This window comes from Anser brachyrhynchus (assembly GCF_964034855.1).
Source record: "Anser brachyrhynchus genome assembly, chromosome: 1".
NCBI classification, from domain to species: Eukaryota; Metazoa; Chordata; class Aves; order Anseriformes; family Anatidae; genus Anser; species Anser brachyrhynchus.
The window spans coordinates 61809463-61826827 of NC_137694.1; the positions used below are offsets into that span (position 1 = coordinate 61809463).

Here is a 17365-nt window from a genome sequence, read left to right on the forward strand (position 1 = left end):
CCTTATGCAACCTATATCCCCTTGAGCCCCAGTTCCATAACATTTTTGTTGATTTTCTGAGTTTTTTCTAATAGCTTCACTTTTAATTGCTGAAAGGAAATGTTATTGACTTCATCAAGGTTATCTGATAAATATCATTTATTTGATTCTGCCTTGCTTACTTGAGAACAAAAATAGATTGTTATTTTTCTGATGTGATTGCTGTTTGTACATAGCCCCCATGTCTAATCTAAGTTCATCTGTTGGTTGATTTGTTACTGTAGTCGAAGGACATTTGTGAATTGACTTCCAGTAACATTTTTTTCTCTTTAATATGCAGCTTGGCTCCATGCTGCTGCAACAGCACCCTCTTTTGGAGGCTTGCTAAGGAAAAAAATGCTTTGGAGAGGAAGGAACAGGTTTGGTTTCTGAGTGATGCTGGAACCAAACTGAATGCTGTCCTTCCCTTGGCTATAGAGGGGAAAAACTAACTACCTACGTACTTAACCTTTTTTTTGACTGAGATATAGGACAGTAGAGGTCTGTTAGTTGTTCTTAATAATTGTGCTGGTGATAAGGGCCTGTGTTGAGCTCTCATTTGATCTGCAGCAATCATGAGTACCCAGTAGACTCCTGGGCCACTCAGAAACATTGGCTGTATTCTGCTCTTTTTGCCTGCCGCAGAGTTACCTGGAACGCTCTGCAGCCACTGTTGGGGCAGTTCTCACCAAGAGAGTTTTCCCTCAAGCTGATTCTTCTACAGTAAAATTAGCAATGTTTTGCTCAAGTAGCATGAAAGACAAGGCAGCAGCCATTTCAAAAAGGTAAGCTTTAATTATTTTAAAAAATACCCATGTTTTAGTAAGCAGTTTCACTACACAGCCACAGGCCTATGGGAGCAACCACACATCTGCGAGATGCAAATAACATCAGAGCTCTTATAATGATAGCCAGCCTGTTTGACGGGGGCATGATGATAAGAACCAGTTTCTGGTCCATCTGGACCATTTTTAAGGGGAAAATTACTCTTTCCCTTCCCTAGTATCAGAGACATGGCTCCTGCACAGAGTGATTCCTTGCTCAAGAGTAACTAAGAGCTCCTTTCAGAACTGATATTCCTAATGCTGTTCTGATGGTAAAAGTACTAAGGAAAGTCTGAGATATGGGCCAATATTTAAATATTGATATCCACTAAGTTAATTAGCTTATTCAAGTGATTTTTTTTCCCCTTCCTTTACAATTTGGAGGTTTTCCAGTATGGAGTGGTTGTAGATACCTGAATTGCAGCATTCAAAGGGGAAGGTGTGAGCAAATCATAACGAGAAATAAGCAGAGGTTGAACCCACTGTCTACAGGGTAAAAGAAAGGACTCTCTTCTTATTTTTCTGTCTGACAGCAAGACAAACAACTGTTTTTGTATTAACTCTAAGGCAGAAAGGAGGAGTCCCACTCCATGAGAACACTTATTCTGGCTTCAACTTACAGTACATTCTAGAAGGGCTTAAAATACTATAACATAAATAAAAATGAAGGATAACAACCTAATATTAGACTAGCCCAAGGCACCTGTTTATTTTAACCACAATTAAACATTTCCATTTGAATGGCATGTTGCATTAACCAGGATCTGAAATCCTGGTTCACTGGCATTTATTACCCTCTGGTTTAGACAGACATCATTCCATGAAGTTGGTACATTCCAGTTCCTCGCAAAAGATGCGTGTTGTCATCTCTCACAATCACTACTAGACCATTATCTTTGGGGAAAGAGATAAAAAAAAAAAAAAGCTATGATGAGAGAATTTGGGTTAGCATGCACGCTTTGTATGTAGACTTCTGCAGGAGGACAGAATACTTTTGCCCCGCTATTTCAGAAACCACTCCCTTTCCCCCTCCCAAGTTAAAGCATGCTTGTCCATTGTATAGTCTGTTACCAAGAGGTCCACAGCTACTCCTAGGTTTTTGCCTATTAGCTTTTGGCTGTTCTTAAAACGCAAGAAGTATCACAGTAACACTGCTTTACAGCATAAGCCTGTACAGTAAGCTACTTTATCTTGAAAAGGTAATAGTACTTTCTTTTGCCCTTAAGGACGCTGGGTAGGAGAGCTCATCTGCTGTGACAGATGGAATCATTAGCTCTAATATACATTGGAGTAACTACTTCATTTATACCAGAAAAGAGGGTATTAGCATGTCTCTAAGACAAATTTGAACTGTAATTCAAGAAAATACCTCCCTCTTAGTATCCATTATCATTGTTAGTTGTGCTGAGCTCTATGCTGCTTGGCCTAAACTCGCAGTGGGAAGACTTTTCTCATGATTTAAATGTCTAGAAGAGTATATCCCTTATTGAGATTAAAAATCTAGCATTTATTTCTCTCTTGAGCTTTACCTTCCACTCCAGAGTAAAGTAGTAATAATTCATTACTTGATTACACATCTAGTCCAACTTAAGATGCAACTGTGAAGCTCTTGCTTTCCTGTTTATACCCATGCAAGTACAAATTGAGAATCTGTAATGGTTGTACAATGGCCTAAATGTTAGAGAGAAACATACCAGACTGTTTACTACAGCACTGGATAGACATGGTTACTAAAACCATTTAATCTGGCCTGTCATCACCAGCTACAGACCAGAGACATCACACCAAAGAAATCAAAGGCACCACTATAAAGGCAAAGTACTTCAAATGAAGAAGAGGATCTTGCAGTAGTCAGCAATGTCCTGCCTTATGCCACACTTTCCTTCTGCTTTTAATTCAAAATACACCAAATAGCTGACTCCCTTCCAGCTGCTAGTATCCAAAAAAAAACAGAGCTGTTAAGCTCCAAGGATAGGATTTTAAAAAGCTGTACTTCATTCAAGGTATAACAGTTAGCTCCTGGACAGATAACATTCAGTGAAATTAGCTCAAAGGCTAGAAAACAAAAACAGCCTGCTAAACGAGCCTTCATGGGACAAGCTGTAGCCATTCATTTATATTCAGTACCCATTTATCAAGGATTTTCCACATGCAACACCAATAAAAGCAATGTTGATTATATTTAAAAAGGACACAGAGAGAGTGTTAGAGAGACAGATAGTGCTGATAAGAGTTCATTTGCAGAGAATTTTAAAAAAAAAAAAAAGGGTTAGGATAGAGAAGTCTTTTTGTTCTGTTTTGTCTGGATACTTCCTGGCTTTTGTAGCAGTCACCTTCCAAGAAAGGCTGTAGAGAAACAGATTTAAAAGGAAGAGCAAAATAGGCTGTAGCCATCCAGCTGGGATGTAATGTGGCTGTTACTTTTACAGTAATCTGCTTGCTTTGATGCTTTTGCACCCACGCTCTTGCTAGCAACCAAAGACCTAGTTTCTGAAAGGCAGAGGTTAGATAAATGCTAAATAATAAATTCAGGGGGTTTTGCTCAATGGGTTCTAGCAGTGCTGTCTTGTAGCCGTGATGTTCTGACAGCTCCTGAACATGGTGCTGTAATGCAGTTTGTTAGAAAAACTCTTGACTGCTGAGGCTGTAAAATCTCAATGACATGTTAAAGGTTTGTTCTTACTCAGTTCAGCAAAAGAATTACTGCTATCAAGGAGAACAAAGTCATTAACAGCTGATCACAGCTAAACTGCATAGAAAATGAAGAGTTGCTAGAGACTAGTGTCAGTTTGTTGTTTTTTTTTTTAATATCTGAAGGAAGTTAAATCACAGTAATGTGGTGTTCACTACACTTTCCCAGGGGTCTTCACTGCAGACACCTTGTTAAAATTAAAGTGAAAGTTAGAAGGCTTGGAGATTGTGAGTTGCTTTTACACCAGAGGCATCAATTTAAAAACAAAGCCTTTCCTCAAGGGGAAAAAAAAAAAAAAAACCACTGACCCTTCCATTACACAATGTTCAGGTCCCATTTTTCTCTCTATTTTTCCCTAACCTGTTACAGTTGTGAGCAACTGGCAATACAAGCAGCAGCATGTTTTGCCCTGTAGGAAAACATTCAAAGCACTGAAAAAGCAAGCAGGGAAGCAACTACTCAGAAACGGATCACAAAACCATAATATGCTGAAGCTCATACCAATGGACTGTGCAGTAAATCTTGTGAAGCCTCTGATCCCACATTTCACTAAAACCTTTGAATCCAGAGCAAGCAAAATTACCCCTTTGCTGCAGCTAGCTGTCAAGGAATAATGCCAGCCTCCTTCCTCGAGTGAGAAAATCCACAGGGGGTCTTCCTGGAGATTTACTTTACCTATTTTAAATAGAATCAGCAGGTGAGACTTTGGTGGTTCAGGTGCTGTCTCATTCTATAAAAATGCTATGGTAAATGTACACACCAACTACAGTTTGCATTTCTACAAACTGCAGAAAGGCTTCAAAGTGCTGAAGTCTCTTACAGTAGAAGCAGCAGTAGGCTAAGTAGGCATGGTGATAGTTCAGGAAGAACAGTTAGCTTAAAGCTGATGCTACTACTGGCCAGAGGATTTTGGACAAAGCAGTATGTCACACCTACAAGCCGCAGTACCATTCTTGGACTTGGCGTGGCAAAGGGATTGCCCTTTACAGACATAGCCTTTCTGGAGGGAAACTGGCCCTGTATCAGGTGAATCCTACCTTTTCACAGTAAAAGACTGAGGAATGCTATTCACCTGATTCTACAGCTCCTCTGCTCAGGAAGAAAAAGGCTTGCTGTTAACCAGTGCTTCTAGCCAGTTAGGAACAACAAACTCCAAGGGAGCCGCCTGCAAACCGTAAATTGTCCCAGCTGGAAGGTCGCATACTGCTGTCTGTCTCACAGCGAAGACAAGGACAGTGGCAGGCAGTGCTGGAGGCTGTTTGACAAAGGATTGGCAGACAGTATTAACTCAAAGGCGGGGCAACTACTGTCTGCTACAAAGAAAGGGCTAGTGGCATTAGTTGGAATACACTTAATTCAACCCAATCCTGCCCAGCTTCATCTGAGCTGAGACTGGAAAGCATAGTGACTGCAAAGTGGCTCAGTGACGGTGGTCCCTCTTCAGTGCGAGACCGTCTTGCTGGTTTGAAGATTTTAATCCAAAGCAGCAGGTTCAATACAACTGAAAACCAGAGGAAGCAGGAGGGACTAAATAGAGATGGTGCTCTTCTCCAGACGAGAGATGGGTAGGTGTAGTCTTTAACAGTTTACACCACCTCCAGTGCTAAAAGTGAAACCGTGCCGCTCTGGTAAGCAAAGTCATTAGTTCCTGTAGCACCCCCTCATCCCAGAATTGCTTCTGCCATTGATGAGGAAGGGTGGCTTTATTCCAATTCAGCTGCTGAAAGCTGGTTGAGGGGTGTTTAAAGGAGTCCCATTCTTTATCATTGGTTTAACTGTCCCCACCCAAAAGCATGTTGGGACAGGAGATGTTTTATGAGACTGGGCAACTAACAGCCTGTGCTGAAGCTCTCTTCAGTCCCCAAGTAGAAGACAAAATGATAGGATGGGTTTTCCAGTCAAGTCTTGAGAGCTCAGCGACAGCATTTCACATTGGTCCCCATCAGACATAGTGCTTTCCTGAAGTCCTCAGCCCTCAGGCATCCAGACTAGGCCAAAACTTAGCTATCACTGGCACCCGTGAGGGTTGGTGCAGAGGTGCCACTGGTCCTATCTAAAAAAAAAACAAAAAAAAAAAAAACACAACTGAGAAAGAAGGGGAGATGAAAACAACAACAAAAAAAAAATGAAGCAGGTACTTCTTGGGGAAATCAAGGTGGTAAAAATAAAATCACATTTTGTTGTAAAACTATAAATACTTTCCATATAAAGTTATTAAATAAAATGAGATCTGTCCAGTGGCTGTGGTGAGTTCCAGTGATGCTCCTAAGCAATGTCTGATAGTCTTTAAAAAGTTGTCTTTGTTCCCCATCTCTCTGGCCCTTGGTTTAAGTGCAGCAGGGGTTGTCAATGACTAGCATAACATCAATGCCATACACTTCCAGGAGGTCCATAAGGAAGCTTCGATCCCCTTGGGGATCCAGACCCATGCCTCGTGCGTGGTCAGCTGTCAGCGTCTTGTCCTGGCTGGCTGACACTTCCATCAGGGTCTGAAATATCCGGTTGTTCTGCTCCATGAAAAACCTGTAGGGTAAAGTCAGCTGAGATGGTGGCATTGGACCCCAAAAAGACAGCATATTTACCAAACAGGCAGCAAAGCCCCAGAATCATGTTTAACCCACTTTAAGCACAGATCCCACTCTGTTAGGTGATACTGTAGGAGGTTTCTATCCACCCTATAACAAAGGGTGGAATAAACAAAGCAGTAACTTTTAATTTACAGCGGTGCTTTTGTCTGGTTGATTTATGGTAGGCATTTCACTTTTCAGAAGAAAGTCCCATTGTCAGCTAGAGCTGACAATTACTTTGTGGTAATTAAGTGGGTATATCAGACCTATAGCTCCATAAAGCAAAGGAAGAAACAATGTTTTTATCCATCTAAGTAAGCCATTGGGTAAATGAATTCTCCATTATTGGAGCAGAACACAGCAAAGAGAGCTACTTCTTACTTAGTGCTTTCCTAGGAACACAAAAGGCTTTTCAAAAAGAGCTCTGACTACATCTGTGCAGCTCAACACAAAGTTCTGCGCTGACAGTCCCTCAAACAATTTCATCCTGTAACTTCTCACCTACTGCTGCAGCCTGTGAACAATAGCAACAGGCAGCGGAGGGCTTCAGAGGTGGTACAGGTGTGGTTTTCATCTAATTCTGCACCTCACAGTCTACACCCAGTTCTGGTTCCTCTGTTTCCCAAGTACAGAGCCAGCTGCATCAATGGGCTACTCCTTCACGCTCAGGTCTTATCTCCACGCTGTACCTCCCCCAGTGCGGTACAGTGCCTGCTTCCCACAGACATTGTGCTTTCCTGAGCCAAATGTTTCTCGCATGATGAGTCCTACAGTGTTTATGTTTTCAGAAATGGGAGGGGAATCTTGCATTTCTGATTTTGTTTTAAAAATTTCCTTCTCCATTCCAGCACTTAAAGAGTCCCCAGTGGAGACAAACATGGCTGCCTTTGGCTTCTCGCATTGCAAGGGGGATGAGCTGAAAAGGAAGAACCAGTTTGGCTCTTGGATCCCTAGAGAAACACAAAACTGACTATGGAATTATGTTAACCATGGTGTTTCATAATATGCTACACTAGCGCAACTTGAAATCAGTGAAAGATGCTCCCTAAGCCCAACAGTGACCAACTAAGTGTTAGACATATCCACTTACAAGATGAAAAGGTCCTCTTCACACGAGCTACAATCCTCACCCACTTCTTGAGAATACATTAACATCTGCCTGAGAGAAGGGAGATGGATTAAATGCACGTGCCTCCAGTGAAGCTCAAAGCATTATGAAATGATGATCAACAATGAAAACTTCACATCAATTTCTTGGTGACAAATCAGATTATCCCCATTGCCCCAATATCTGGGGCAAGGGAGCCTTTATAAGGCACTGGACTAGAAATCAGGATACAAGGGTAATGTTTTCAGTTCTGCTACTGATCAGCGGTGCGTCAACGATCAGTCACAGAATCACACTCTGCTTCTCTTCCTGCCTTCTGTCTGCTCCACCAGTTCACTGGTTGAGTGATCACGTGTGCAGAGTATTCAGGGACTCTCATAGCAGCCAGCTACAGTGGAACCAGAATCAAAGAGATAAGCTGAAGCAGTGGAAAACTTGAGAAATATTAAGAGAAGGTGGCAAGTACCAAGGAGCAGTGTCCTCTCTATCCCACATAGTATTGCTCTGCTAACAGAACCAGGACCACTCAGATCTCTAGTGTTACCTCTGGTCGTTGAGCCGTCGGTACTTCTCCTTGTCAGCATTGTTAATTTTCAGGAGTGGTTGCAAATGCTCGTGATGTGTCTTCACATTCTGGTTGTCCACATAGACATCGTAGAGATCCCGTTTCTCCTCAAAGATCTTTTCTGTTGTACCTGCCAAAATCAGAGAAGATTTTTCAGAACAGCATGTTGCTTTCCCTGCAGACCAACTGTTCTCTCCTGCCTTTGCAGACAGTCATTCCATGCACATCTTATCTTCAGTTTTAACTCACAGTCCGGTGTCTCAAGACATTTTGCAGCCTGAAGTTAAAAAAGTTCTGCCTAACCCATCATACTTACAGGCCACATACGATACTTCTGTCTCCAGCATTTCTATGTCTGCCACATTCACATAGAAGAACGGTTTGGACTCTGGGACAGTTCCTCCAAGACCAGGTAGAGAAACGTTGGCAAGGCAACAGCAGCAATACACTGCAGACAAGAGGAGGATGTGCTGAGATGCTTTCAGTAGTCTCTGCAAGGGCATTACGAACCCGCTTACCCAGTTCTCCCACACGCTCCTATGTAAACAATGGTTAAGGCTTTGAAATACTTCTGAACACCAGAACTCCTCAAGTGGGAACATCTTATCTTGGATAGGAAATAATCAGCTCTCCCACAGGAATTGTGTGTTCTAGATCCCACAGATGCATTCAGCAGTCTTAGTTTCCTGTGTTTGATAGCCCCAGGTATGTCTTTACCCAAAAGGCCCGAAGAAAAGCATTTTGTAAGAAACAGGTAAATGAAGGCCAAACTGTATCTCCACAAGGAATGGTTGTGATGGATTTTTAAGACCTGCATGATGTCTGTACCCTCAATACCCACAGGCATTTCTGCAGTTCTTCAGCCTACTATATAAGAGCTCCGTGATGTCCCTGGAAACATACCTCTGTAGCAGACAACTCCAACTGGGGGCGGTGAAAATATCAATATGCGCTTGCGCAGCAGGGCAAACTTCCAGAGGACAAGAATCTGCTCACCAAAGAATTTGATGAACTGAGACATACAGCCAGCAGGGTGTGTGATCTGCAGGTGGAGGGAAAGGGAAGAAAACAGCTCAGAGGTGAACCAGGGACACATGCACAGATGTCTAAGTCTGAATGTGGGAGCAAGACCAGAACACGGCAACGAGAGAACGGCAGCTTCAAACAGCCCAAGTAACAAAATCTCATCTAAAGCAGCCTACAAAGTGCTGGGGTGACTGCTTATGTAAAGAAGTATGAGACACCAGTAAAAAGCAGCAGCACACTGTGCATTCCTGCAAGCCTCAGAGGCCCTGCCAAACCTTCATCTCGGGGTACATGTATCTGTGGATGGACGGCAGCCAGTGGACAGGCTGCTGGGATGTGGCAGTGCCCTTGCCATCAGGGAGAACTCCTTTCTTGTCATCATAGAATGCCTCTAGATGGGAGTAGTGCCCTGGCATCTCCAGCTGGTGTCTGGAAAAGAAAGGAAAAAGATTTGTAGCATCTCCAGACTCTACTTATTTAGTGCCTTGCCCCCATGTAGCATCTGCTTTCCTACGTAGCAAAGGAGCCCCGGGTGCCTCAGCTGCACAGACTTATCTAGGAGGGCAGCCTGAGGATCAGGGGTAACACCAACTTTCAGCGCAGTCAAAGAACATGGGCATGAAGCAGACAGTGAGCTGATTTACATATAGGACTGATCCTGTTTCAAAGCACATTCAGGTAGGAACAGCCTTCCTTTCTACCAGAACCATTTTCCTGGCCAGGCCCACTCAACGCAGCTGAGGCATCCACCTGACCAGGATCACCATGACAGGCTTTTTTGTGAGCCGTTAGAAAAATAGCTTTCAAAAGGAGAGAGAAACTTGTTGTCCTCTCAACAAGAGGATGCTAACTTCTTGTGCTCTCCCCTGACAGTTTTTTCCCCACTGTGCCTCAGAGTGAGTAGGGTTTGGGTAACGTTCCACTAGGCTGTTAGCAACAAACAGGCTGCTGCTAAATGGGTTCCTTTTCTCCTTCCCCACTGTGAATTGTAACCCTCTCTCTGGTGAGCCTGTCATTCGAGTTATAACCTGACATTCTGCCCAAGTCCTCACTCCCATCTAAAACTACTCTCCGTCAGGGCAATGTTACCTTTCCCGGTGGGGAGTGGCCAGTCCCATACCCAAGGGAACTTACCTGACCTGATTCTCCAGGAAGTGCATGTACCTATAGAGCAGGGTATAAGAAGGGGACAGAATCCCCACGGACTTCATGCGGGCACCACGCTCTAACTCGCTCTCCACGGGCATGTTGGCAAAGCAGGCCAGGCCAAAACAGAGCCCTTTCCGGAAATAACTGGGGACAAACATTTGACAGAAGAGTTAGTGTTAAAAGCTGGGAATGAACAACAGGTTATCTGTCTATGTGATCACCAAAAATACTGATTCAGGAACACAGTTCCTTCTTTAAGGAACCCCCTGAAATCCCACCTTGCTATCTGAAAGGTTAAGGGCTGGCCTTGGGTGTCTCGGCCTTCTCAGGAACAGGACAGGACATTTAAGGCAGGAGTTCCCAGAGCCTCTGCCACTAAAGCCCCTAGCAGCCACGTCACAGCATGGCAGCCAGTAAGGAAAGAACTCAGAAAGCCACTTGAGGATGCAGGACCCGATCAACGCAGTGGTGGTCTTTTAAGGAAGAAAAGCCTGCAGTGCATGGAGTTGTGAGTATGGACTGGCTACCTAGTCATATTTTGGGTGCCTGCATGTGGAAGCATGCTCTAGCTGAGCGCAAGGTTGAGTCTGTATGTCTTTGAGAAAGTAACTGTTATTCCTGACCAAAAGCAATGGTGTAAGTGCAACTCATTGCAAAACCTTGCTGCATTGCAGCACTGGGCTAATAAAAGCACGAGAATGGAGAACTAGCCATCAGTCTTTCCACTGAAGGAGGAGAAGAAAGTAAGTGAGGACCATTTACCACAACATTTAAAGGATCCAAAAGCACTGACAGAATTAAGAACCACATCATTTCTAAGTTCTTTTTCTGCAAGATCCTTCCCATTTCAGTTCTGCCATCCTCTCTCCTTCACAGCAGGTCTCTGCTGACTGTCTGGAAGGTTGCAATGCAGTACGATTTGCCCGATAAGCATTAAAATTTGCACATCACTGAGAAGCTGGCCTTCCCCATTCACTGGCTGACCTCCACAGCTCAAAGCTGTCACGCAGCAGATGCCACATAGCTCGCTGCACTTCGTACCGTGTTGAGTGAATCTGATCAGTATCTTTTGCTTAGCTAGATACGGGTTAGCAGTACGGCAGTGCAGGAACTTAACTTCATAGGTGGTATTTTCCTTGCATGTCCTGAATCAAGGGATGGTGGTGTAGATGCACAGCTCAGAGAAGCAGCAGTATAGCTCAGATATACTCACATGAAGTCTGACTGGATTTTGTGGGACCCGCTTGCCATGGATTTGAATTCCACGCCTTCCAAATCGATATCTTGAGGTAAACACCATTCCACCATGTTGCCTGGAAATAAGCAAATTTATTTGAGTGAACGTGGATGCAGTGCTCATTAGTAAAGGGTCAACACCAGCAATAGCAAGTTGCTGCCTTTACACCACTGGGTTGCCGGTATCACTGAACCAACACAGCTCCTGAACTCCTTAACTGTTTTGGACAGAGGCAGTGATACTGTACTCAACACCTCTCTTGCAAATGTTACTTGTTGCAGCACTGCACCCAGATGTTGCAAAACTTTCCAAGTTGTTTTGGAACCTAGTGGTACTTTATGGGTTTATTCTTTATACACTTTATCACAGAGCAGCTACCATTCTGCCCCAGGGGGCACTTTGACAGTGTAGCACTAATACTGTCCCTTCAAGCTGCCTACACCAGTATCTGATACAGACAGAACCCTAAGTATGGACTGCTGCTCTTTAGGGTGAGTTTATGTGATAGATCAGCATCAATATCTCCCTTTGGCTATGCATTATAGGACCAGTCAAACAGTAACCCCTAAGCCAGCATCCTGATCGTCACTACTCCCTAGAATTTCTCTCTATTTTTTTTTTTGGAAGGGTAGGAGGAGTTAGCTAAAGCTTTATTTGGAGGCCGGGGAGTTCCAAGCTCTGCAACATGTTTGTGCATGCTAGAATAACCACACAAAAAGCACATGAATTACAAACTAGATCAAACTTAGCAAATACCTGTCACCTGACAGCCCAGCCTGAAAGCACGCAGTTGTTCAACAGAAAAGGCCACCTGAGGAGCCTGATAGAGCAGTCACAAAGTCCCTAGAGCTGACAAAGTCCTGCCTTGTCACTGGAAAGTTTACCACGGATGAAAATGGGCACTTCTCAGGCTTTTCCATACAATTCAGAGTCTAACCTGCTCCTCTGGACACAACTGCTGCAGTGACGTGCTCTAGGCTCAGCCGCTGGTATTTGAAATACTGTTTTCATTTCAATGAATTTGAAATAATGCAACTTACTTTTAAAAGCAAATGGAAAAAAAAAGTTCTTTGGTATAATGCAATGGAAGATGCAGCACAAAGATGCTTTCAACTGCCCCCATCCTTCCTCCTGCCTTTAGGGATAAGCGTCGCAGCCACGCTTGCACGGACACAGCATGTACATTTGCAAGGGCCCTACGCTTAGCCCAGACTTTTAGAAATAGATGCCTCATGTTTAAATAGCTCTATTTCTGAGGCCTGCCTCTTGTGTTATTACTCATCCTGCATAAGTATATGCATGCAAACTCGCACAGGAATTGGGTTTAGCTGCTGACATTTAAACGGGCTATTTTTCTTCTCACACAGATATTGTATTCAGCAGACCTCCCCCAGCCCTGCCTGGCAAGGACTTGAAAATACAGCAGCATAAGTGCGGCAATCAGAGAGAGTTTGCATCCAGCTAAGAGCTCCCAGTCCCCGAGCACACCTCTCCCACGGCGCCGTGCCAGCTGGGCGGCAGCAGCAGCAGCAGCCTGGTGACCCTGGGCACAGCCGCGGGAAGGCACGGAGCTCCGCTCCGAGGCACCGTCGCCTTTAAGAAGTGTGAAAGGCTGGCAGAGAAAGCCAGTGACATCATGGCAGCCTGCACGGTCCCCTGTAGGCTTTGCATATTATATATAGATGTTGGCTTTTGTTGTGTGGGTTTGTTTTGTTTTTAAAGGCACAAGACCCTTCCTTGACAGAGCAAGGAAGTAAGCCCTTAAGACTGTCGCCTCTTAACCGCAAAACTGGGGTTAGGGCTAGATCCTCTTTTAAGCCTTGCATCACAAAGAATCACCTATTGGTCATCGCTTATATATTAATACATCAGTAAGCAAGAGCACCATCGAGCACAGGAAACTTTGCCTTTGCTCAGTTCAGTCAGAAGTACTACTGCGAAGCGTTACACCATTCATTAGAGGCATCGACGTGGACATGGCTCAAACAACAGGTGTGCTGCAACAGCAAGGAAGGAAAAGATGTCTTGAAACAGAGCCTTATCCTATGCGTATCCATGAAACCTACTTGCAAATCAGGTAGCTTTTTTTTTCCCTGGGATCTGTCACTGGGAGCTGACATAAGCAATCCACACCTGTGCTCCTGGCAGTTCCTCACGCCACCTTGCCCTATGAATGTACTGGCGACGTGGCAGTCGGAGAGCAAACGTGGAGATAAAAAGAAAAAAAAAAGTCAGTCTGGTGAAACAGCAGAGCAAACAAAGGAGAGACTTCACCCAGATGCAATAGCAACTGCCAGCCTGCATGAAAAACAGGAGGAGGGAGGAGAGAGTAATGCAGAAAAACAGGAAGCATTTCCCTTCCCTGGGCATAAAGCAGCTCTCGTGCGCACAGGAAACTTTCCAAGCGAGAGTCAGGCAGTGCTAGAGAGCTGGCGAGAGGTTGTGCCGAGAGACAAACCTGGAGATCTGGAGATCTCCCAGCACCAGGCCAAGTCACAAACCGCGCTCTTGGTTTCTGGTGTCCAAAATTAGTGCTCTTTTGGTGTGCTCTTTTCCTTGTCCTTTCTCTCCCACGGACTTTTAGGTCCTCACAGAAATGATGACAATGCTAGCACTTGGTGGCTGCAGTGTAGTCATCACCTGGCCCTCCTCACCACTAGGTATTTCCCAAGGTCTTTAGGGTCCCCAGCCGTGCAGTGCTACTGTGTTGTGCCAGGACAGGAGAAGCACACAGTGAGACCTAGCAGTATTCTGGCTCAGTTCCCTAGATGGAAGAAATGCAGGACAGAAAAACAACACTTTTATGTTTACTGGTAGAAAATGCATTTCTTCCCTCGCTGCCTCCCCCATTAGTCACATCACCCTGTAAGCCACCAGACTGCGCAGGACCTCCACAAGGTTGTCTATCATCACCATCACAGAAAAAGGGCTAAGACGGTTCAGCCTCTTTTACAGTATTCTGACAGAGAGGATGTGGCCATTGACTTCACTTCATCTTTCTTTATCTTCTTCCCACAGCAAAATTTATTGTCCTGTTCTCTTTTGCTTGCTTTACCCAAAACAAATATGAGTCTAGCAGAGCACATGAGCTGGAGCCTAATGCCAAGTAGATCACACCAGCGGATGTATCCCCACTGCTGCCCAAGATAATCTCTGGTCTTCGGTTACTCACTGCCCAAGAGAACATGTGTACCAGGAAGTTCAGTTTAAACTCATTAAAACACCTTGTGACTGCGCTCTTTGTGGGGCAGCATTTGCACAGACCAGGTGCTCGCACTTTTTCAAGTCTCAGGACATTCCCAGCTCATTACTCCCTTAAGGAGATGACTGCCAAAAGGCAGGGAGCAAAGAGAGGACTGCGTGGCTGGCTCCCAGGCTGCCACCATTCTGCGCTTAGCTCGCAGCGCATTAGTCCTTGTAATAGCCATGAAAAGGCTCCCTCTCAAGTCCCACAGGTTTACCATGCTGCAAGTGGGGTGACCACCACTGGTCTAGACGCTGCCTCTGACCCCTAGGTTCAGCCACTCACACAAGCATTGCCAGAGCCCCAGGGACAGTGGGACCATAACAGTGGCCTCGCAACCCCATAACCGACCTTTGTGAGCCCAGCACACGCACCTGCTGGAGGCACTGAGCTTGTCTGCTTCAAGCCCTTTTCAATTTGAGAGGGAATCTGTTACAGCCTTTATTTGCTCAGTTACCACATCCTCCTCCTACAGTGCAGTAGAACTGCTACTGCTCCCCTGCATTTGAGCAGGCATCACCTGGTGCAGTCACCCTCCCAGCCACCACCAGGAACTCTGCCTTCCTGAGCGAGCCACCAAAGGAGGTGTGCTGTGCCTCTCCTGGGCAGGATCAGACAGGTTTCTGGCTTGGACACCGAGCAGATGATCGCCTTTAAGTCCCACACAGGGACCAGGTACTCTCACGCACACTGCACAAGTCCTTCACAAGATGTGATGAGGTTGACCCAGGAATTCCTGCTCCCGGCCCCAGCAAGTTCATACCACTGCAGCTCCAAGATCTTTCTTCTGAGCCAACATCTTCCACGGATCGGTCTGCCTTCCACCCGTGACGCTGAGATCTGTTGTTGTGTTCCTCGCAGCCATATCGTGCTCCTTACGTTCAGCACCGGTACCGAATCTTCCTGGACTTGACGGACTGTTACGAGGCCGATGACGCCCCGCACTAACTGCACATCAGATGTGAGAAGAGCTGTTTCCCAACTCTCCCTGGACTTCTTTCAAAGCAACAGCTGGTTCAGACAAACTCCTGAGAAAGCTAAGCTTCCTGCCAACCAAGAAAATCTCACCATTTCGTAGAAGGCACATGCTGTCACACCGACAGACAAACTGCTGCCGCTGCCCAAACCCTTCCGCGTTTTGGATACTTAGGACAAACACCTCCCATCGGGGAGATGTCGGCCAACCTCACGTCAGGTTTGGGCAAGCCGGGAGCCCGTGACCCCAGGCTCTGTGCCTGGCGCAGTACGGGACGGGTACATTTTTGGAAGCCCTCTGGTGCTGGGGCACAGCAGCCCACCTGTCTGGCAGCGCGGTGCTGACAGCACTTGGGGTCAGCTCTCACCGCTTCCTAGGGATCTTCGGTTCGGGACGGGGATGTGGTCTGCTCTTTCAGGGCCCTCCCTTCCAACACCCCAACCCCAAAGCACACCGAACCGCCGTGCTTTACGGAGACCCCCCCGCCGGCTCTGCCCCCGGAGGGAAGGGGCAGCCGCCCGCAGGGCTGGCTGGCAGCCACCCCCCGCCGCCCCCAGCCGCTCCCCGAGCTGCGCCTCCCAGCCGAGCCCCCTGGGCACCCGTGCGGCCGCCAGGCCCCGAACCGCCCCACCCCCGGCCCCCCTCACCCGTGCGGGGGTCGAAGGTGACCACGAAGACGGCCACGATCTGGTCCGGGTCCTCCTCCGCCCGCGGCGGCCCCGCCGCCTCCGCGCCGCCCCAGGGCGCCGCGCTCCAGCCGCCGGCCAGGCGCCGCCCGCCGCCACCTCCACCTCCACCTCCGCCTCCTCCGGCATCGGCCGCGGCCGGCGGCGCCCCCACGGCCGGGCCCTCGGCCCAGAAGAGCAGCGGCGCCTCGTCCCCCCGCTCCACCATGGCCGCGCCGAGCCGAGCCGAGCCGGGCCGGGCCGGGCCGGGCCCAGCAGCGCCGGGAGGCCGGGGGGCGGCGATGGCGGGGCGGGGCGGGCCGCGGCGGGCGGGGCTTGTGGCGGGGAGCGGGCGGGGCCTGCCGCCGGCAGCCGGGCGGGGGGGTTCGGGGGTCCGCCCCTCTTCCTGGGCCCCCAGCAGCCCTTCCCTGGGAACTTCGTGCCCGGCAGCTCCTGTGCCGAGCGGGCGCTCGGTGTGACGGAGCCCGGCACAAGGTTACCTGGCGGAGGTTCTCGTGGAAGGCGGTGGGCAAAGGGGAAAAAAACAGCCCTGCACACACACACACACAAAAAAGGGGGAGCTTCTTTCTCCCCTCTCTGTCATCCGCACGGTAGCACAGGCACAGCTGCCGGTGCGTCCCCACACTAGCCCAGTGGGGGAAACAAATCCCAAATACCAGCCCTGGCCCACATGCGCAGGGTGCCTCCCAGCCCGCTTTGCTGTGTGGTCCTGTCCCGGCAGGAGGGAACAGGACATCATTTGTTGGGGATGTGCAAAGTTTAAAACAAGGGCCACGTCCTCTGCTTCCTTGCTTCACCAGATCAAAAAGACCAGCTCAGAGGGAATATGACTGTTTGAGGAGAAAAACTCTCTTTCAACAGAAAATGAGCAAATTTTCCCTCCAATTGAGGGCTAAGAAAATTGTCTCCATATCTTTGAGTAGAAAAAATAAGAAGCGAAAATGTGGTGGCTTTTAGGTAGATGCAAGAGTAATAAGTAGAGCCTTCTTCATACTCGGTCCAACTTTCCTCCTTTACACCTCGCATTCCTCCTTAGAGGAATAGCTACCCATAGCCCCTAAGAGCAACAAAAGCAACAACAAAAAGGACAAAAAAGGGACAGCAGGACAGCAGCTGTGCCATGGGAGAAGTGGGTCTGCAAGGCAGCAAGAGCCTGGAAGAAATGCTGCAACCTCGGGGCCAGATGCGAGCTGTGAAAACAATACTGAGTGCCTGGCATGTCCTAACACCGTGTTGGTGGTGTGTATCAAGGGAACTGCTGGGCACGGTCTTA

At 47.1% G+C, this 17365-nt stretch overlaps 1 protein-coding gene across 3 annotated transcripts; it reads right to left on the minus strand.

Moving 5' to 3' along the window:
* Window positions 1–793: 793 nt before the first annotated feature.
* DENND11 (DENN domain containing 11) lies at window positions 794–16372 on the minus strand. 3 transcript variants are annotated; one of them, XR_013947509.1, is made up of 10 exons: window positions 16054–16372; window positions 11163–11262; window positions 9935–10093; window positions 9076–9229; window positions 8678–8816; window positions 8091–8222; window positions 7754–7904; window positions 7192–7260; window positions 4607–6057; window positions 794–4209 (listed from the first exon to the last, which is right to left on the minus strand). XR_013947509.1 is itself a non-coding variant. In XM_080582581.1 (9 exons), exons 1-9 carry the CDS (start codon window positions 16298–16300, stop codon window positions 5862–5864), a joined length of 1347 nt encoding a protein of 448 aa, XP_080438707.1. In that variant the 5' UTR covers window positions 16301–16372; the 3' UTR covers window positions 794–5861. The 3 variants fall into 3 exon arrangements, 2 of the variants coding, with proteins under 2 accessions (XP_080438707.1, XP_080438708.1); XM_080582581.1 differs by having other exon boundaries at window positions 794–6057; XM_080582582.1 differs by lacking the exon at window positions 16054–16372 and adding an exon at window positions 13645–13912 and having other exon boundaries at window positions 794–6057.
* Between the last annotated feature and the right edge of the window lie 993 nt (window positions 16373–17365).